This window comes from Eretmochelys imbricata, chromosome 2, assembly GCF_965152235.1.
Source record: "Eretmochelys imbricata isolate rEreImb1 chromosome 2, rEreImb1.hap1, whole genome shotgun sequence".
In the NCBI taxonomy this organism is placed as follows: Eukaryota; Metazoa; Chordata; order Testudines; family Cheloniidae; genus Eretmochelys; species Eretmochelys imbricata.
The window spans coordinates 69,404,683-69,427,494 of record NC_135573.1 but is presented as its reverse complement, the minus strand read 5'-3'; the positions used below and the strand labels follow the sequence as shown (position 1 = coordinate 69,427,494).

The 22,812-nt window shown below is 43.0% G+C and overlaps 1 protein-coding gene across 2 annotated transcripts in view; it reads right to left on the bottom strand.

Annotated features, from left to right (window-relative positions):
* TCEA1 (transcription elongation factor A1) overlaps nt 1–22,812 on the bottom strand; it is a 63,526-nt gene that overhangs the window by 16,017 nt on the left and 24,697 nt on the right. For both annotated transcript variants that reach the window (XM_077810266.1, XM_077810267.1), the window contains exons 4-5: nt 11,143–11,230; nt 5,622–5,770 (exon numbers count right to left, since the gene is read on the bottom strand). In XM_077810266.1, the coding sequence (XP_077666392.1) occupies nt 5,622–5,770; nt 11,143–11,230 (237 nt within the window). The remainder of the gene's footprint in view (nt 1–5,621; nt 5,771–11,142; nt 11,231–22,812) is intronic.

Genomic DNA, 22,812 nt, shown 5'->3' with positions numbered 1-22,812 from the left:
CAGGCTGGCAGCAGGCTGAGCAGGCCGCTGGCACAAGATCAGCATTTTAATTTAATTTTAAATGAAGTTTCTTAAACATTTTGAAAACCTTGTTTACTTTACATATGACAATAGTTTAGTTATATAATATATAGACTTATAGAGAGAGATCTTCTAAAAACGTTAAAATGTATTACTGGCACGGAAAACCTTAAATTAAAGTGAATAAATGAAGACTTGGCACACCATTTCTGAAAGGTTGCCGACCCTTGGCCTAAAATCTTATTTAATCAGGAGCTAAACTGTAGATGTAGGTACTGTACAAAGAGCTTTTGTGTTATCAGTTAAGTCTTAAAGATTCTACTCAGTTTGACAACTGCCAATCTCTGCTCTGAAAGAAAAGACTGAATATCACTTCAACATCTGTGATAAAATTCACTCTCAGGATAGCATGGGTACATTCAGTTAGTGTTAGATGACAGCAGAATCAGTAATTAAGTTGTAGAAAGGAGCTTAATGGACATTACAAATATAAGGAAAGCAGACAAACTGAAGTGTAATAAAACAGGAAAGTTAAAGTGGTAAATAAAATAGGTAAAATACTTAAACTCTAAAGACAGCATGAAAAGTTTGACCTGAAATGCTCAATCTTAGACATCTCTGAGTAGAGATTTTGGAGAGAAAAAGTAAAAAAAACATTTACTTTCTAATTTAACATTTCCTTCCGAATTTGACAGAGGACAGGCTAGACAGTGCAAGCACACTATCAACATTTTTCACCTTCCTTCCCCTCACCTTCATTTGCATTTTAAAAAGCTCAATGAACACCATCAACTAGAAATTAAGTCAACTTCATAAAATAAGTAAAAAAATAGTTTCAGGTACCACATCTATCAAATGCCCATGTCAATTTTTTTTTCAATCACATATTTCTACTAAAAAAAAAAAATTCTCCCCTTTTGCTGTGTAAAAGGCCAACAAAAACAGCAGAACATGACTGATTACTGATGGGAAAAAACAGTGAAAATGCCTACACTCAAAATGCTCTCAAAATGCACAACGTAAGAAAACTGAAGAGAAGAAATAACTCACTAGTCTGTTAGTGTAGCAATAATTTTAGGTAAGTTTCCAAAGACAAGTGTGATTTAAATAGACATTGCATAAAATTTGCAAAGTTACCTAAGTGATTTAGGAGACTAAATTACATTTAGCCAAGCATTTAAGTCAGTTAGGCATCTTAACTTTCATTAACTGCCAGCTGGACTTAGACAAGGAGTAATGTCTTTCATAAGTGTCTAACTGCTTCTGGCAGCTCTCTGCAAATCATAGAATTATAGAATCATAGAATATCAGGGTTGGAAGGGACCCCTGAAGGTCATCTAGTCCAACCCCCTGCTCGAAGCAGGACCAATTCCCAGTTAAATCATCCCAGCCAGGGCTTTGTCAAGCCTGACCTTAAAAACTTCTAAGGAAGGAGATTCCACCACCTCCCTAGGCAACGCATTCCAGTGTTTCACCACCCTCTTAGTGAAAAAGTTTTTCCTAATATCCAATCTAAACCTCCCCCACTGCAACTTGAGACCATTACTCCTCGTTCTGTCATCTGCTACCATTGAGAACAGTCTAGAGCCATCCTCTTTGGAACCCCCTTTCAGGTAGTTGAAAGCAGCTATCAAATCCCCCCTCATTCTTCTCTTCTGCAGGCTAAACAATCCCAGCTCCCTCAGCCTCTCCTCATAAGTCATGTGTTCTAGACCCCTAATCATTTTTGTTGCCCTTCGCTGGACTCTCTCCAATTTATCCACATCCTTCTTGTAGTGTGGGGCCCAAAACTGGACACAGTACTCCAGATGAGGCCTCACCAATGTCGAATAGAGGGGGACGATCACGTCCCTCGATCTGCTCGCTATGCCCCTACTTATACATCCCAAAATGCCATTGGCCTTCTTGGCAACAAGGGCACACTGCTGACTCATATCCAGTTTCTCGTCCACTGTCACCCCTAGGTCCTTTTCCGCAGAACTGCTGCCTAGCCATTCGGTCCCTAGTCTGTAGCGGTGCACTGGATTCTTCCGTCCTAAGTGCAGGACCCTGCACTTATCCTTATTGAACCTCATCAGATTTCTTTTGGCCCAATCCTCCAATTTGTCTAGGTCCTTCTGTATCCTATCCCTCCCCTCCAGCGTATCTACCACTCCTCCCAGTTTAGTATCGTCCGCAAATTTGCTGAGAGTGCAATCCACACCATACTCCAGATCATTTATGAAGATATTGAACAAAACCGGCCCCAGGACCGACCCCTGGGGCACTCCACTTGACACCGGCTGCCAACTAGACATGGAGCCATTGATCACTACCCGTTGAGCCCGACAATCTAGCCAGCTTTCTACCCACCTTATAGTGCATTCATCCAGCCCATACTTCCTTAACTTGCTGACAAGAATACTGTGGGAGACCATGTCAAAAGCTTTGCTAAAGTCAAGAAACAATACATCCACTGCTTTCCCTTCATCCACAGAACCAGTAATCTCATGATAAAAGGCAATTAGATTAGTCAGGCATGACCTTCCCTTGGTGAATCCATGCTGGCTGTTCCTGATCACTTTCCTCTCATGCAAGTACTTCAAGATTGATTCTTTGAGGACCTGCTCCATGATTTTTCCAGGGACTGAGGTGAGGCTGACTGGCCTGTAGTTCCCAGGATCCTCCTTCTTCCCTTTTTTAAAGATTGGCACTACATTAGCCTTTTTCCAGTCATCCGGGACTTCCCCCGTCCACCACGAGTTTTCAAAGATAATGGCCAATGGCTCTGCAATCACAGCCGCCAAGTCCTTCAGCACTCTCGGATGCAACTCGTCCGGCCCCATGGACTTGTGCACGTCCAGCTTTGCTAAATAGTCCCTAACCACCTCTATCTCCACAGAGGGCTGGCCATCTCTTCCCCATTTTGTGATGCCCAGCGCAGCAGTCTGGGAGCTGACCTTGTTAGTGAAAACAGAGGCAAAAAAAGCATTGAGTACATTAGCTTTTCCCACATCCTCTGTCACTAGGTTGCCTCCCTCATTCAGTAAGGGGCCCACACTTTCCTTGGCTTTCTTCTTGTTGCCAACATACCTGAAAAAACCCTTCTTCTTACTCTTGACATCTCTCACTAGCTGCAGCTCCAGGTGCGATTTGGCCCTCCTGATTTCATTCCTACATGCCCGAGCAATATTTTTATACTCTTCCCTGGTCATATGTCCAACCTTCCACTTCTTGTAAGCTTCTTTTTTATGTTTAAGATCCGCTAGGATTTCACTGTTAAGCCAAGCTGGTCACCTGCCATATTTACTATTCTTTCGACTCATTGGGATGGTTTGTCCCTGTAACCTCAACAGGGATTCCTTGAAATACAGCCAGCTCTCCTGGACTCCTTTCCCCTTCAAGTTAGTCCCCCAGGGGATCCTGGCCATCCCTTCCCTGAGGGAGTCGAAGTCTGCTTTCCTGAAGTCCAGGGTCCGTATCCTGCTGCTTACCTTTCTTCCCTGCGTCAGGATCCTGAACTCAACCAACTCATGGTCACTGCCTCCCAGATTCCCATCCACTTTTGCTTCCCCCACTAATTCTACCCGGTTTGTGAGCAGCAGGTCAAGGAAAGCGCCCCCCCTAGTTGGCTCCTCTAGCACTTGCGCCAGGAAATTGTCCCCTATGCTTTCCAAAAACTTCCTGGATTGTCTATGCACCGCAGTATTGCTCTCCCAGCAGATATCAGGAAAATTAAAGTCACCCATGAGAATCAGGGCATGCGATCTAGTAGCTTCCGTGAGCTGCCGGAAGAAAGCCTCATCTACCTCATCCCCCTGGTCCGGTGGTCTATAGCAGACTCCCACCACTACATCACTCTTGTTGCTCACACTTCTAAACTTAATCCAGAGACACTCAGGTTTTTCTACAGTTTCGTACCGGAGCTCTGAGCAGTCATACTGCTCCCTTACATACAGTGCTACTCCCCCACCTTTTCTGCCCTGCCTGTCCTTCCTGAACAGTTTATAACCATCCATGACAGTACTCCAGTCATGTGCGTTATCCCACCAAGTCTCTGTGATTCCAATCACATCATAGTTCCTTGACATCACCAGGACCTCCAGTTCTCCCTGCTTGTTTCCAAGGCTTTGTGCATTCGTATATAAGCACTTGAGATAACCTGTTGATCGTCCCTCATTCCCAGTATGAGGCAGGAGCCCTCCCCTCACAGACATTTCTGCCTGTGAGTCTGTATAAAAAGTGGATGACTCAGTATTTAGAAAGTGAGCTCCACTATGGGAGAGATAGTGTTAACCTGAGGGCAGGACTTGGACCTACATATAACACTGCTTTAGGGCTCAAAGAAAAGGGGACCCAGGCTCCACTTTATGAAGGGAGAGAGAAAGTAGCAGGAAGGATCCACGCTGCCTGTATGTACATTGCTTTGAGCACCCTGATCTTTTTGTACATATTCTCAATATTATCCCATTTGCTATTTTCACTCACTTACACTTTGTAACAAATTTCATACAAAAACTGTGTCATGCTCAAAAGTCCCTAAAAATATTTTTTTTAAATTGACCTTTTCACTACACAAGCCAGTTTGAACCAAAGAGAAGGTTAATAATGAACAAATTTGGTTCCCACTGATAAGGGACTATGTACATTTCTGGAATAAGTTTTGATTTAGTTTAAAACAGAGTTAAATATATATAATTTGGCCAAAGGATAACTTTAGAAGGATGGGAGCATTAAACTGTACAGTAATTTGAAGGGTATAAACAAGAGCAGTAATAGGAGAAGCTTTTTTGTACATGGAAATGTACAGATTAATGTGCACGAAATGTATAGGTTATTTCTGTATTTTGAAAATAAAAAATAAAAAGGAGCAATAGGATGAGATTCAGGGTAAATGTAGGAACAGCAGGAAAACAAAAGCCTTGACAGAGAGATCTACTAGATTACAGAATAATCTCCCAAAGGAAATAGTGAAAATCTTATTTTTCAGTATAAAACACAAAGGTGTAAGAAAACTCCTGGCACTGAAAACAACATGGAATAGATCATTTCATAGGTCTTGTCCACCTCCAAATATTATAACTCTCAAAAGACATAGAAGTTAACACCTGAAACTGGACGAGAATAGAATACGGCTGTCATAAATTGGATACTTAAAGAATTTGACATATTTAAAATTATCAAAACACCAGTGCCAGATGTACTGTAACAAAATTAAGCTGCAACTGAAATGGAAACGGAGCTTCTGGCTACCAGAATTTGAAAGGTCACAGGACCCCAAGGGACAATGTGGTACCCCCCAAAAAAACAAACACTGAAACGATACCTTTCTTGGAAACAGATTAAATTGATGATACCAAGGAGGTAATGGCTAGCATGTACCATGAAGAGGATTCTCTGCTATTGGAAAGTAATTGTCAGATGGGCTGGAGCATGAAGTGCACCTCATCATGTTTCCAGGTTGCCAGGATTACTGGGTTATGCTAATCTGGATGAACCTATACCTGACTAGCTGGCCTGGTTGTATAGAATTCAGACTGGTCTGACAACCAGTGCTAGGATACATGGGAAGAAGAAACAGAACAAAATCCAATACCGTAAATAAGTTCTACAAAGCTCACCTCCTGTTTTGAGAGCAGCAGCCAACATTTCTCTACATTTCACTCGTACAGAATCTGAAGTACTTGGAGCCCGAGGAAAAGAAGGGATGAAGGAATCTGACGAAGCATTAGCCTCCTCTTTCCTGATGCTGGAGTTGCTACTGGAACTACTGAAGTAGGTGAAAACAGAAAAGTGGTATGAAATGTCTTTTTTCCAACATGTTTCACCAAAGATCAAAACAAACTTTTTGTTTGATCTTTACATCTCATTAACAATATTCCCATAACAGAACAAAGATAACATTTATGCAATTATTTAGAGCTACAGATATTGTTAATCTTCAGTAAAAAGGATCTTTGAAATACTTGCTTCTATGTGACATGGGGTACAACAAGAATTTTACTAAAGAGGGGGGCCCAGATCCAGTGATCCTCTGGGCTCCCTTGTGCTGTAGTAGCCACTCCAGCCCCTCCAGGTCCCACTTACGCCTCCAGCCCCCAAACATATACAGTTTACAAGGAATGACATGTGGGGGCAGAAACACAGATCAGTCCCGCACAATATTTGCATTGTAAGGGCACTAGCCCCCACCACGATGTTTTCCCGCGCCCCAAAGTGGTGGCCCCTCAGCATGTCCAAGTCCAGCAAAGCATAAGGAGTGGCCATAGTCTATAGGGTATGGAGTCTCCCCCAGGGCCCCAAGCCCAGCTACAGCCCAACTTGGGGTGCCAAGGGAGACCCTTGGTGAGGTGGTATGTCAATGCAATGGTGCCCCTCCTGGCCAAGCAGAGTGTGGTCACTGGCTCACTCAGCTCAGCGAGACTGTCAGTCTATTCCTGGTACTCCAGAATCTGGAAAATCCTCTCTGATCTCAGGTCCGTCAAGTGATTGGTAGGGGAACCCTGGCCCACCCACTTAACTGGGTTCCAGCTCAGGGTCCTCAAGATAGACAAGCAAGATCAAAGTTCGCCAACTCTGTCAGTGCCCTGAGCTGCTTCCTACCTTCTCCTGGGCCTCTGCAGGCTCTTCAGTCTGTTGGTCCGTTCATCCCTTTTTGGGGTGTTGTCCTTGGGCAGCTCTTTAGCACTTTACTGACAGGAGTTCCTTTCTCCGGTCTGTTCACTCTCCGGGTAGCTGCCACTCCCCTCTACTTCTCAGCCCTTTTATCCTCCCAGCTGCTGTGAGGATGCCGATCAGCAGCAGCCAGCAATGCCTGTATTACCCCTTTTGCTGCTGGGCCAGGGTGGGGTACATACACCCCACGACACCCTGCTCCACACTAACAGCAAAGAGTCTGCTGAATCTGTTAGCACATTCTGGTTTTGTGGGAGGTAGACTTCCAACAGGGTAATCTGATGGCTGATGCCATCAGTTCCACAAACTGACTGCTTCTGCACACAAGGGGAAGGATCTCGCTCCTCCCTGTCTATTGATGCAAAAGACAGTTTTGATGTTGTCCGACATTACGAGGGCATAGTGACTTTGAATGAATGGGAGAAAGGCTTCGCAAGCCCTTCGAACTGCTTACGGCTCTAGAAAATTAATGTGCATCCTGGATTCTTGTTATATCCAGGTGCCTTGTACTGTATGGTTGTCCACATGGGCTCCTCAACCCAACAGGGATGCGTTGGTAACAATCACCCTGTCCGGTACATAGGCAAGGAAGGGAATGCTCACACATACCTGGCAGGGATTCTTCCACCATAACAGGGACAATATCACTTTGGTGGGAACAGTCACCATGATGCTTAAGGACTGTAAATATGGAGAGTATACGATTTGAAGCCATGCTTATAGGCAACAAAGGTGGAGCCTTGCAAATGACATGACATAAGTACATGAGGCCACATGGCCTCCGAGAGAGACAGAGGTCTTGACAGGCACTGGGGGGTTGCTTATGACCTGTTCTATGATATTGTTCATAGCTTGAAACCTGTCCCTCTGCAGGGAAGCCCTTGCCATGACTGAATTTAACAATGCCTCCAGTGAAGTCTAAAGTCTGCATAAGGGTGAGGATGGATTTTTCAGCATTTATACTGATTCCCAAAGAGGAGAGAAGTTGCAGCATTGTCAAAGTTGACACATGGTCCTCTTAGTGTAACCTGGTGACAAGGAGCCAATCGTTGACATAGGGGAAGACTGTGAAACCACAACATTGCACAATTATATGACCTGATACTACAGAGCACACCTTGGTAAAAACACTGGAGATGGTAAGAGCAATACCAAAAGTGAACATTCTTTATTGAAAATAGTCAGAGCCCAGGAATCTGAGAAAGCGTCTGTGAGCGGGGTGGATGCCCAGGTGAAAGCAGGTGTCCATGTTGAGAGCTGTAAACCACATACCCTTTTTCAGGGATGGAATTATAGTTACCAACATGGCCATGTGAAACTTGAGTTTGCGAATAAAAAAGTTCAGATGGCAGAAGTCGAGAATGGGTCTCCAACAGTCCTTTTTAGGTACTAGGAAGTATGTCAAGTAAAAACTTCTCCCTTGGTACTGAAGAGGAACCTGTTCTGTTGCTCCCCACTGTAAGAGGGATTTCACTTCTTCTTTGAAAATGTTCTCATGAGAGTGGCCACTAAGAGGGTGCTGGGGAAGCAAGTAAGGATGCAAACTCTGTTGAATAGCTAGAATAGATGACATTCTGAACCCATTTGTCCATTGTTTTTGTACTCCAGGCGTTGAAAAATGGTGCTAGATGACCCTCAAAGGGTGCATGGGGTTCGGGAGGCATTAGACTTAAGATATGTCGACACTGCAATGAAAAACCCACATCTGGCCTGTGCCAGCTGACCCAGGTTCACAGGGCTCAGGATGCAGGGCTGTTTCAGTGCAGTGTAGACTTCTAGGCTTGAAGTCTACACTGCAATGAAACAACCCCGCAGCCCAAGCTGACTGACATGGGCCAGCTGCGAGCATCCAGTTGCTATGTAGACATACCCTTAGTGGTTTGTAGCTCTCAAGTTCCTGTCATCAGGTGATGAAGTGGAGGTTGGTGCCAAGCTGATCAAAGGTTCTCCAACCAGGAAGGTGTGTTGTGGAAGAGGGAACAACAGTTCATTGCACAGCTCAGAATGTACCGATGGGAAGAAAGCCACATCTGGTTTCAACAGCAGTACCAACTATGCTATTCGAAGTCAAAGCCCAAAGATGGAATGGGGGAGACACTTCTCCCAAAGGCCAGTTCCCCTAGCCGAGTTATATATTCTCTCAAGGAAGGACTTGATGGAGACTGAGACTGGAAAGCAAAGATATCCGCAGGAGGAGCACAGATCTCAACTCTTTCCCAAGCAAGAGGGGTCTTGTCCGCCCAAACCAAAAGAGTCGCAGTAAAGAATCTGCGCCACAGCAGTTGAAGGCAAAGACAGTACCGAAGGTAACCAGTGCTCTCAGTGACCAGTTTTTGTCGGTCAGGTGCACCACAGGATTGTGTTTGGGACTACCAGAGGCCCCAGTGCCAGCAGATCACAATCTGGTGCTGATGGAGCCCTCGACTTGTCACATGCCCCTGAGACTTAAGATGTTTTAAGTTCTCTTGGGTTGAAGCTTATAGACTTGCCTGGTTTAGGCAGGGCTATATCAAATGTCTTCAAAGAGGATTTAGAGGACGACAACCTCATGCTTATGAGAATGCTCCTTGCTCTCCTGATAAGGCCCACTGACGTATCTGTAGGGCAGGAAACTTCTTCGCTCTTGAATCGGGCCTTGTGGCAGGAGGCGCACTGCTTGCTGAGTAAGGCTGATCTATGGAGCAGAGGTTCCCTGGGCCCAGGTCCAATTGCGGTCTCATAGCTCTTCCATTAGGTGCTTCCTAAGTTCCCACCCTTCCCAGGTATGGTGGGGGGACAAAGGGCAGGTATTGCGCTGTCATAAATATAAAGGGAAGGGTAAACACCTTTAAAATCCCTCCTGGCCAGAGGAAGAATCCTTTCACCTGTAAAGGGTTAAGAAGCTAGGATAACCTCGCTGGAACCTGACCAAAATGACCAATGAGGAGACAAGATACTTTCAAAAGCTGGGGGGGAGAGAGAAACAAAGCATCTCTGTCTGTCTGTGTGATGCTTTTGCCAGGGACAGAACAGGAATGGAGTCTTAGAACTTAGTAAGTAATCTAGCTAGATATGCGTTAGATTTTGATTTCTTTAAATGGCTGAGGAAATAAGCTGTGCTGAATGGGATGGATATTCCTGTCTTTGTGTCTTTTTGTAACTTAAGGTTTTGCCTAGAGGGATCCTCTATGTTTTGAATCTAATTACCCTGTAAGGTATTTACCATCCTGATTTTACAGAGGTGATTCTTTTTTACCTTTTCTTCTTGTAAGAAACTGAATGCTTCTTTTCATTGTTCTTAAGATCCAAGGGTTTGGGTCTCTGGTCACCTATGCAAATTGGTGAGGATTTTTATCAAAGCTTCTCCAGGAAGGGGGGTGCAAGGTTTTGGTGAGGATTTTGGGGGGGAAAGACGTTTCTAAACGGCTCTTTCCCAATAATAAACCCGGTTAGACGTTTGGTGGTGGCAGCGGAAGTCCAAGGGCAAAAGGTAAAATAGTTTGTACCTTGGGGAAGTTTTAACCTAAGCTGGTAAAAGTAAGCTTAGGAGGTTTTCATGCAGGTCCCCACAACTGTACCCTAGAGTTCAGAGTGGGGAAGGAACCCTGACATGCACCTTGCTACAATGTGGGCTTTCCCCGAGATAGTATAAGCAGCATAGGTGGTTATCACTGACCAAGAAGGAATGCAGGCAGGAACCACAAACTTTGAAGCCCGGACTCCAGGGCATAGTCCAATACCCAAACAGGGTGTGCACTTTCACAATAAAGAGACTGCACTACAGTACTTGTATGACATGAATTGAAAAATACTATTTCTTTTTATCATTTTTACAGTGCAAATATTTGTAATAAAAAAAAATATAAAGTGAGCACTGTTCACTTTGTATTCTGTGTTGGAACAGAAATCAATATATTTGAAAATGCAGAAAACATCCAAAAATATTTAAATAAATGGTATTCTATTATTGTTGAAACAGTGCGATTAACAGCACGATTAATTGTGCAATTAATTTTTTTAATAGCTTATCAGCCCTAGTTTCTACCTAAAATGTAAGATACTGATTAAAAAAGGCTGGTTATTGTTAAGACTCCTAGTATTGTAGAGTAAGAATGTTAAATAGATGACATCAGCAGGCAGGATGGATATTTTGACTACCTGACCCATATTGTGGCTAATCACCTGCCATTTTTTCATATTATTAACAGCAGAATTGACTTACCTTCATCCCCACCACAAAAGACCTGGATGACTATTCTGATCTACACTGATTGTCCAACCTTGATGACAGTGCAGGCATCACCACTTTTTAGACATTGATTACGTGTTTGATATAAGAACATGGCAGACCTCCCTAGTCCCAGAGATACTTGTACAAAAATTAAATATTTAGGAAAGCATCGATGAAGAAACTGATTCTTCACATTAATAATTCATCTGTTGTGCTAGTTCATTTTATATTACACACACACAGACAGGTTCAAATACCTTTCTTCTCTTGCTTCAGGACTGTTTTGTGATGAAGATGCAGGTTCCTTTTTCTTGTCTTCAGAGTCTTTATCAGTTGACGGTCCATCTGGAAATGTACAAACCATGAAATAAACATTGCCTCTTATAGGACAGAAATAGCAGCCAAGTATAAGTAAAATGCAATGTAGTTTATTTCCATAAGATGGAATTTGAGTGTGCTCAATACCTGTGAAAATCAAGCCACTTATTGAGGCATCTAAGTTTGAAAACTCTGTCCTGATGATTAGAATGAAACTACCACATATTCAGTGCTTTTTTTTTTTTTAAAAGCACCATACAGTTCTATAGTTAAGTCCACACAGACAAGACCAAACAAAAAACTAGGGGATCAAAGGTTTAAGAGACTATCAAATAAAAAAATGAATTAACTTAGTTAAAACTCATCACCGTGAATGAAGACAACAGAAATGAAAACATAAAATTATCCAAATACAATAGATGCTACATTAAAATAGAAGAAGTGGTATTTTAAAAGTCCTGAAGATTAAAATAAAAGAAAACCCACAATATATATTTATTTATCAAGAAAACTAAAACCATAAAAAGTTGAAAACTAGTCATTATTCAAGCACACTGTTAAAACACAACATTTGCATTTCTCATATAGAAGGAAAACTGACCCTTCCCCTTTTTTATGTATGAAGAGATAAGTAATCACCATAGCAACTAAAGAACACTTATCTGATGTATAAACAGGAAATATTCTATATATTCAGACAACCTCACCCATTCTTACATTCTCTACCGTCAATTGCATGAATATTTTCACCAGGAATTTTAGAGTTGTATTAGCACTTTGTCATCTTTTTCCACCAACTGGCCTACAATTTCACTGGATGAATCTCATGTTATATTGATATGGAATAAACTGCCTAGGGAAGTTGTGGAAGCTCCTTCACTGCCAGTTTTCAAGAAGAGGTTGGATAGCCATCTGTCATGGATGGTTTAGACACAACAAATCCTGCTCATTGGCCAGGGACTAGACTAGACGACCCTTACGGTTCCTTCTAATGCTTTGGTTCTATAATATCACAGGGCATGGCTACACTTGCAGATGTAGGGCACTCTGAGTTAAACCAGCCCCCGGAGAGCGCAGTAGGAAAAGCGCTGCAGTGTGTTTACACTGTCAGCTGCAAATGCAGTGGCGTAGCCACATTTGTGGCACTTGCAGCGGCATTGGGAGCGGTGCATTATGGGCAGCTATCCCACAGAGCACCTCTTCCCATTCGGGCGCTGTGGCTTGTGGGAAGGGGGTGGGAGGGTGCAGGGCATTCTGGGTCCTGTCCCAAAGCCCCATGATGCATCAGTTCGCATCCCAGCAATCCCTCTGCTTCTGTGCATATTTGGCACCATCTTTCAACGTTTTTTGTGCTGCGCGCTCTGCCTTCCCTTTCAGTCTGCAGGAATGGAGCCCGAACTGCTGAGGAATATGCTGACGAGTCTCACCAGCACATCATGTTTGGAAGTTGAGTTACTCCTTAAGATCCAAACTGACAGTGAGGACTCCGACGATATCGACTCAAGTAAGGCATACGACACAAGATTGCTTGTCGCGTTCACGGACATGCTCATCACCGTGGAACACTGCTTTTGGACTCTGGAAACAAGTACTGAGTGGTGGGATAGCATCGTCATGCAAGTCTGGGATGACAAGCAGTGGCTCCAGAATTTTTGGATGAGAAAAGCCACTTTCATGGGACTGTGTGATGAGCTCATCCCCACCCTGCAGCGCAAGAAAACGAGATTGAGAGCTGCCCTGACAGTGGAGAAGCGGGTGGCTACTGCAATCTGGAAGCTGGCAACTCCAGACAGCTACCGATCAGTCGCTAACCAGTTTGGAGTAGGGATGTTGACCGCTGGAATTGTGTTGATGCAAGTTTGCAGGGCCATTAATCACATTCTGCTCAGAAAAACTATGACTCTGGGTAACGTGCATGACATTGTGGCTGGCTTTCCACAAAAGGGTTTCCTTAACTGCAGAGGGGCGATAGATGGGATGCATATTCCAATTCTGGCAGCAGCCCACCTAGCCTCCGAGTACATTAATCTGAAGGGGTATTTCTCTATGGTTCTCTAGGCGCTTGTGGATCACCGGGGGCGTTTCACGGACATTAACGCAGGCTGGCCCGGAAAGGTGCATGATGCGCGCATCTTTCGGAACACTGGCCTGTACAGGAAGCTGCAAGCCGGGACTTTCTTCCCAGAAGTCAAAATGTCCATTGTGATCCTTGGAGACCCTGCTTACCCTTTAACGCCTTGGCTCATGAAACCCTACACAGGGAGCCTTGACAGCAGCAAGGAACAGTTCAACAGCAGGCTGAGCCGGTGCAGAATGACCATGGAGTGTGCTTTTGGCCGTTTAAAGGACCGCTGGCATTCTCTGTATGGGAAGCTGGACCTGGCCGATGGCAGCATCCCCACAGTTATATCCGCTTGCTGTATCCTCCATAACACTTGTGAAGGGAAGGGTGAACGATTCACTCAGGCATGGACCTTGTCGGTTCAACACCTGGAGGGTGAATTTGAACAGCTAGAGAGCAGGGCTATTAGAAGGGCCCAGCGCGGGGCTGCAAGGATTAGGGATGCCTTGAGGGAGCAATTTGAGGCTGAAAGCCACCAATAAGGTTTGGTGCCTTGCACAGGAGTGAAGTGCAGTGGTTCCAATGTTAGTAGGAATCTGTGTTTGCTACGCTTACTTGCAGTGCCTGTTGCTTTCCTGGGCTAAGGTAGCTTTTACTTTATGCAATAATAAAGAACGTTTTCAAAGCCAAAAAATCCATTTATTGAAAAGAAACACAACTGCTTTGGAAACAGACAGGGCAAGGGGGTGGGGTGAGGAACGGTACAATTACAGATTTGTGTATGTCCTGTTATTATACTCAGCCTTCCTGTCTGGAGTGCTGTGCAATGAGTGCTGCACTTCAGGATGGCTATACTGCATGGCGATGGGGGTTGAGTGCAGTGGGTAAGGGTCGTAGTTTTCAGGGCTGGGTGGTGAAGCTACAGGTGTTGGAGGCAGCTGGTGGCGATAAGAACCCGGCTGTTGGGGAAAGTGGGTTGGAAGTGACATGGGGGCACAGGGGAAAGAGTTTAGGGACACGGGCTGCAGGGGTGGGGCAGGCATGGTAGTGCTCTGCCTGCATGGCTACGAGCACCTGGATCGAGTCCACCTGGAGCTCCAGGATGCTTATCAGCCGATCCGTGCTTTGCTGCCGGAGCTCCACGCTTTTGTGCCAGCAATCCGTATTCTGCTGGTGGATCCTCCTTTCACTCTCCCTCCACTCCTGTGCTTTTAGATCCTCGTTGACTGCTGCATTACTTCATGCAGCATGTCTTCTTTCCTTCTATGTAGCCTCTTCCTGAGTCTTTGCAACCTCTTGGCCGGTGATAACACGGACGGCTGAGATCTCAAGGTTGCATCCGTAAAGGCAAAATGCAACATTTAACAGAGGCAGCATTGTTCACACCAGACAGACCAATGATTCCCCCATACTTAAGGACGAACACAGTGTACACAATAGCAGAATTTGCCCGTCCCAAAGCGAGCACACACAACCCACGGGAGCCCCAAAATGGTGAGTAAGCACAGGGTCCAGGGGGAATGATTCTTTCATGGCTGTACTGTCCTCTGGGTTTCTGTGCCTTGGGGAGAGCCAACAGTTGCAGGGGGCCCCTATACTGAACGCTGTCCCCACATTTTCCACAGGAGTTTGTCCTGGAAGATATCTCGCTGCTGAGGGCGATCTGGGAAGCAAGGGAGGGTCTTCTACTACAATGTGGCTTCTGCCCCAGGGCCATATGCAATGCCCTGTGTCCAGCAATGGTCCCCCAGCCCCTCATGGCACAGCGGCGCAGACATGTTAGCCTGACTGGGACAAGGACCACAGTGGTTCTCCCAAGAAACCGGAGCAAGCGCATTGCCCAAGTTCTGGCTGAGACCTTTGAAGAGATCACTGAGGCCAATTACCATGATGTGAGAGAGCACATCAACGCCCTATTCCGCATCTAGGCATGCATGCAGCCCTAACCCTCCTCGCCCCAAGAGCCTGCACTGAACAATTTCCCTCCCAAAATAAAAGCCACTTACCGGGCACCACCTCTGGTGTTTGTCCTTCCCCAAGCACCAGCCGCTGCGACTGGCTACCTTCCTCCTGGCTAGAGACCAGCTCCTGGCTACATGCATCTAGGGATTCCGGGGTAGCTTCCTCCGCCTCAGCACCCTTGCTCCCGCTTTGCTCCTCCTCCAGCCTTGTTGAACTGGGCTCTGAAGTGTCCACGGTGGTACTGAGTGCAGGTGGGGTCGCCTCCAAGTATCGCGTCCAGCTCTTTGTGGAAACGGCAGGTCACAGGGGCAGCACCGGAGCGGCTGTTTGCCTCGCGGGCTTTGCGGTAGGCATTCCGCAGCTCCTTCACTTTAACCCTGCATGGCAGTGCGTCCCGGTCATGGCCCCTTTCCATCATGTCCCTTGATATCTGCCCGAAGACATCGTAATTCCTAGGCTGGAGCGCAGCTGGGACTGGACAACTTCCTCCCCGCAAACACTGATGAGGTCCAGCACCTCGCCATTGCTCCATACTGGGGATCGGCAGGTGTGTGGAGGCATAGTGACCTGGAAAGATGCGCTGAGAGCACTCCACGCCTGGCTGAGCAAACAGGAAGGGGATTTTCAAAATTCCCAGAGAATTTAAAGGGCAGGTCTGATGGTTGGTCACCTGATGGCAGGGCAGTAGAGTTCAAACTGATGACCAGAGTGGCTAGAACACGCATTGTGGGACACTTCTGGAGGCCAATCAGAGCGCATTAACAGACATGGGCGTCCACACTGGCGCTGCAACGCTCCAGTGGGGGCGCATCAAACGTTATTCCCCTCGCCGAGGTGGATTACCAGGAGCGCTCTACCGCGGAGTCAGAGCGCTCTACGTGCCTTGCCAGCATGGACAGGTCATGAGTTAGAGCACACTGGGCTTCTTTAATGCGCTCTAACTCACAAGTATAGCCATGCCCATAGGTTAGTGATTCACACATAATTCTCTGACACATCAGCAGCAGACTGGGAAACTTTCTTAACTGTCACTTTACATAAGGAAGGTGGGTGGAGGTGAGAGTGGTGGCTGACAATTTAAAAAATGCCCTCCATATTTTAATATTCCCGCAAGCACTAATGAAATAATCTTGAAACAGACAATATACAAGTAATTTCATTTGTCAGCAATTTACATCCAAGGAGAAAAGATATTGTAGTGGCACTTTGAGAAATAAGAAGCTATGAGAGAAGAGCATCATAGAGAAGCAGGAATAGAGCAAGAAATTCCAGATGATGAAGTATGAGAGTCAGGAAAGTCTGTCTGGTATGGTTTATAAGATTTCCTTATAAAAAGACAAAACCAGGAGAGATGTTTTGACACAAGAGTAAAAGGACTGGTTTTCATCGTACATATTACCTCCCTTTTTCTGTGGTGCAGATATCAGTAGCTACATTGGGTATGTCTACACAGCAAAGAAAACATCTGCCGTGTGGAAAGGTCCCAGAGCTCAGGCTCCAGTCTGAGGCCAGAAGTCTACACAGCAATGTAACAACCCTGCTGCCCCAGCCCCGTGAGCCTGAATTGGCTGGCATGGGCCAGCTGTAGGTTTTTCTTTGCTGTGTAGACATACCTATTGTCTGCAGGAATATAAACTATGCTTCCTCATTGGAAATCCAGGCTGTATTATTGAATGATTCTTTTTGTAATTACACATTTTAATTTACACAGGGTAGTTTGCAGATGTAATATGCGGTGTGAAAAAGGACTCAAGAATGCTGGGGAGAAAAAACAGATTAACTATTTGTCATGTATGCAGCGTTGTTGTAGACATGCTGGTCCAAGGATATTAGAGAGACAAGGTGAGTGAGGTAATACCTTTTATAGGACCAACTTCTGTTGGAGAGAGAGAGAAAAAAAAAACTTTCAAGATTACGCAGAGCTCTTCTTCAGGACTGGGAAATTAAGGCCAGGTCTACACTACAGGACAAGGTGAAAAATCCACACACCGGAGCAACACATTTATACTGACCAAACCCTCACTGCAGACAGTGCTATGTCAACAGGAGAGCTTCTCCCATTGACACAGCTACCGCCTCTCAGGGAGGTTAAGTATGCCGACGGGAAAAGCTCTCCCATCGGTGTAGGAGCATCTTCTCTTAAGCACAAGAGCAGCTCAGCTGCACTGATGCAGCATTTTAAGCGTAGACCTGCCCTGTCACTGATAAATACAAGGTTTGAACAGATTGTTTAGTATAAGTAGTTAACACATATTTCAAGCTGAAGTGGCTCATTAACAACTCTCCAGTAAGAGGGAGGAAAGGGAGGGAGGGAAGAGCTGCAGGGGCGGTTAGTAGGTTATAGATTGTTGTAATAAGCCATAAATCCAGTGTCTTTATTAAGACCATGATTTTTAGTGTCTAGCAAAATTATGAATTTAAGCTCCAAGGCTCATCTTTTGAAAGTGTTGTGCAGGTTTCCTTTGAAGATGAGGACAGAGGTTTGAGAGTGATCACTCTATGAAAAGCGTTTACTCACAACTGATAGGGTGTTTTTGTCTTTTATCATTTTCCCGTGTAAATTCATTCAAGAGTATAGTGGTTGTTTGGTTTCACTCACATAGTTGCTATTGTTGTGATAGGCATGTATAGGAGGTTGGGGGTTGTTTTAAGGCCAGAAGAGGGGATTAGGGAAAGATTTCTTTCAGGATGGGATCCCCATTGAGTATGAGCTGTAGTTTGATGATACCTCATATGGGCTCCAGTTTCGGTGGTAGGTGACAACTGCAGGTGTGCTGTCAGAGGGGGTTTTATTTCTGATTTTGAAGCAGGTTCTCTTGGGGTATTTGGGAAGCTCTCTCCATGATGCAATCTACTTCTCTTGTGGAGTGTCTTTGTTTGGTGAAGATGGTTGTGTGTGTATTAAGGTATATATACACCTACAACTTTCTCCCCTTCTGGCCTTCAAACAACGCTCCATCCTCTCCAAGCTCCCTGCAGATCAGGACAACTCAAAGCGGCATCAAACCTTGCCAGAACAGATACAAAACTTGCAGACATATCTCCACTGCTACAATGATCAACACCTCCCTCCCAAACATTCAAGATCCAGGAGTCCTGCACATGCCTATCACAATGTGTGGTGTACCTCATCCAGTGCAATAAAAGCCCTAATAGTAACTATGTGGGTGAAATCAGACAACCACTACACTCTTGAATGAACTTACACAGGGAAACGATAGACGACAAAAACACCCTATCACCTGTCAGTAAACGTTTTTCACAAAATGAACACTCTGTATCTGACCTCTCAGACCTCTTCATCAAAGGAAACCTCTACAATCCTTTTAAAAGACGAGCCTGGGAGCTTAAATTCATAACTTCACTAGACACTAAAAATCATGAATTGAATAGAGAGACTGAATTTATGACTTATTACAACAATCTCTAATCCACTAACAACCCCAACCCTGCAGCAGTTCCCTCTTTTTCTCTTCTTTTCCTTTCTATGAGTGGAGGGGTGTTAGCCGGCCACTTCAACCTGAATGGTCACTTGAAATGTCTGTTAACTACTTATGCTAAACAATCTGTTCAAACATTAGCTTGTGACACTCTGATTAAGTTTCCCAGACCCGAAGAGAGTTAAGTTTCCCAGACCCGAAGAACTCTCTGGAAGCTCAAAAGCTTGTCTTTCTCACCCACAGAAATTGGTCCAAGAAAAGATATTACCTCACCTACCTTGTCTATTTGTTATGTAATTATTCACTTGAGCAATAGTCACAACAGGCCCTTCCCTCCAAAGGTCAAACTTTCTATGGGAATTCAGAAGCTTTTCAGAAGTTTTTATTCTAGTTGATGTCTATACACACACACACAAGTATTGCCGATAGTAAAAAAGTTACAAACACAAGGATATATAATTGGCATTTGGTTTTGTTCAAAATAAAGTTACTGGAGAAAATTGGTAAGTGTCGTCCTTTACATAATCTAGTCCGATTCATTACATAAGGTAAGGATCTTACATACAGAATGCTTTGGAATCACTCAGCTTACGTGTGATTTGGCTAGTACTACAATTATTCTTCTGTTTGCACCCTTGAAGAAAAACTCAGAAGAAACAAAACTGCTAGTTCATAAACATTTAAACTTTTATTCTGCATTCATTTCAAAAAACTTTTTCTCCCCCCATTCTTAGTTTCATTAAGGGCAATAAAATGTATCTTACAATTATCCAATAATGTGCACCTCCAGCCCAGTAAATAATTAAACAGAGCCCCTATAAATGTATTCTAAAAGTTCCTGCATTTTTTTCCAGATAGGTACCTTCAGGATTCAATAAAAATAACTCTGGAATTTCAAGCTGCATTGTAGAATATTTAGATTTTACACATTCTTAAAAGAAATTGTCTGGATCAAAGAAAGTAAAACACATCCTGAAATCTAACCTGACATTTGCAGGTTAGGATACTTCATGGTATTTGCTATAAAATAATATCAATTAAGTGTCACTACTTGCAAAGAATTTTTTCCTCTCATCACATGGCTGAAAGATTTTTATGACCTCCAGTAATACAGTTTGCATGTTCATCTGAACTGTATCCACTTGGCCTGTGTAGCTTCTAAGGTCTTCCAACCATTATCTGCACTTTGTAAAGACTGATCTTGTCCTGATCTTGCATCAAGTCTCCTTTCAGAAGATGCTCGGAAGCCACCACCTGAGAGTCTACTAACCAAGCTTCAAAAATATTGTAACCAGTCTTTGTTTTCACACTTCATGTGGTTCTCATCAAGAGAAATTTTGATTATTCTTTGAGGTTCAGAACCTCACCTGATTTCTTTTAGGTTCTCTCTTCATTCCAAAAGAAGTTCTAAAAGTTCCAAAAAAATGTTTAATTTACAAAGTATACACAACCTGTCAAGTAAAAAGATGTTTATAACAGAATTTTTGAACTTAACAACTCTCAAAAGATTTTAGCGCTCAGAACAGTTAACAGCTGTCCACCTGTGTGGCCATCTTTGACGATACCCTGTTTTACAAGCACTACAAACAGCATAATTGAAATAATTTGTACAACAGCCTGACATACAGTATTCTGAATTTTTCTGTGAAAATCAAAACCAATGCCAACACAAAATGAAATCCCTAACTTTTCCACCCTCTTGGCCCAGTTACACAACTCTACAGTGCACAACAATGTAATTAATTTTAAATTCCAATAACGAGTTGGAGTTTATAGCAGTGAACCAACATTCGCCCTGGTATGCCTGAGAAACAAGATTTTCACACTATGATCAAGAAAATCGGTGATCGAGTCAGTTCTGTGCATGATCAATGCTATGTTTTCACATACAGAAGTGATTTTAATAGACCCGACAGGATACATGGGTGCAATTACACACATTACTCTTGAAATAATAATAATTGGGGTTCTGGATACAGTGTGGTCACACCTCTCCATCTCAGAAAAAAAATTCAGTTTTAATTACCACCAGTACAAACTCTTGCTATCAGTTTTCAAATTCTACAAAACTTTAGTGTCATTTGATATCAGTACAGTTACATGCCAGAATTGTAGCCAGCTAGCATTTTTAATGGTAGTAAGAATGATCTTTTATTGAACTTACAGTAGAACCTCAGAGTTATGAACACCTTGGGAGTGGAGGTTGTTCATAACTCTGAAAAAAATGTTATGGCTGTTCTTTCAAAAGTTTACAACTGAACATTGACTTAATACAGCTTTGAAACTTTACTATGCAGAAGAAAAATGCTGCTTTTAACCATCTTAATTTAAATGACACAAGCACAGAAACAGTTTCCTTACCTTGACAAATCTTTTTTTTTTTTAAACTTTCCCTTTTTTAGTAGTTACATTTAACACAGTACTGGTACTGCATTTGCATTTGGGGGGGGGGGGAAGGAGGAGGGTCTCTGCTGCTGCCTGATTGCGTTCTTCCAGTTCCAAATGAGGGGTGTGGTTGACTGGTCAGTTCGTAACTCTGGTATTCGTAACTCTGAGATTCTACTGTATTCAAAGTGCACATAGAAATAGGTTAATTCTTCCTCTAAAGAGAAACACTTTCATATGTCTCAATATATTCTAATGTTTAAAAATCAGTCACTGTCAAGGTAAGGATTGGTAAAGACAAGCAGAACAAATACACTGAATCCAAAAGAACATTTGTTATGTTCTAGAAATTATTTCTGCTTTGATTTAATCAAGAAGCTCTTTGCCAAACTTTAAAGCCTGGCATGTCGTTACTCTGAAATCTACACTACTCAGTCTTTCTGTGGGTCAGATTTAGGCAAAAGTAGCTAGACTCACAGCTACAAAGTAGATGCCAAAAGTTGCAATGTTTGCTTACTATGGAGAGACTGAAATTACCAGTGCTCCAGTCAGCTGACTTTTTCTTATCCTTATTGCTACTATTTTTGAATATTTTCTTCAATTTATGAGAATTTTTAATCTTCCATTTATGTCTTTTGTCACATCAAGAAATGACAACATAGATGTCCTCTGAACTATTTATCTATATTAGGGGTACTCTTAAATATATGGGACAAAAATGTAAGGTATATTACATTCAGACAAGGCCGGGGGAATTAGAAGTTTGGTGCAAAATTTGAAATTCAAATACATTTTATCGTCACTTTCTGCATTGTAATTTGAAATCTCATCCTATTTACTGTTAAAATCTTTGCTTCACTGTCAGAATTGCAATGTATTAGTTTATTTTTAAAGCTATATTCATCAGACTATGAACTGGTGATTAATCAGCATTTTTATTATCTATCTAAGATCTTCCCCCAATTTCTAAAGTATGTCCAAGACCTTCCCATTTCTTCAAAAAACCTCATTAACAAAAGAGATCTACTACACCTACTTGTTAGTGGACATTAGACAATATACTCCTGGAGTAGCCATTCTGATCTCTAGTAATTAAAAATCTCAACATAATTTAAAATTTAGGAGAAATAAGAACAACTCTAGCTTATCTATGGTTTGTTTTTAAAAATATTTCTCCAGCTTTATGATCCTGAGGAAAATCCCAGTGGAAGCTATCAGTTCTTTCAGAATATTTTCCAATTAATTATTTGTATTAGATGGGGGAAAACATCTTCACAATAATTGGAAAATATTTCTCTCCTCAAAAAAGTTTGGCTTTCCAGGATATTTTGAGATTGTTGAAAAAGGAGGAACATGTCACTGGAAAAGTAGATTAAAGTTAAGATGGTTGAAATGAAAAAAATATTAGCACATTCTGTAGGTTTGCACTGAAAATGATAAAGAAAATATAATTTGTTGCCTAGTGATTGGGATAATTTACTAATAATTTGTAACAAATTTTGGAAGAAAGGGTATATTTTTAATTTATTTATATCAGAACAGCAGGAATTTACATTTTGAATAAGAAACAAAACCATTTTGTATTGTTCTCTTAGTATTTACCAGCATTTTGCTCAGTTGTTTTTTTACGGAATCAAATTCCAGTTTTACATAACAAGTAGACAAAATACATTGAAGACTTCACTAAGTTTCATATTGACATAAAGGCATACAAAAATATATGCATTTGAGTTTATTAGGTTACATTTACCAGTGACATC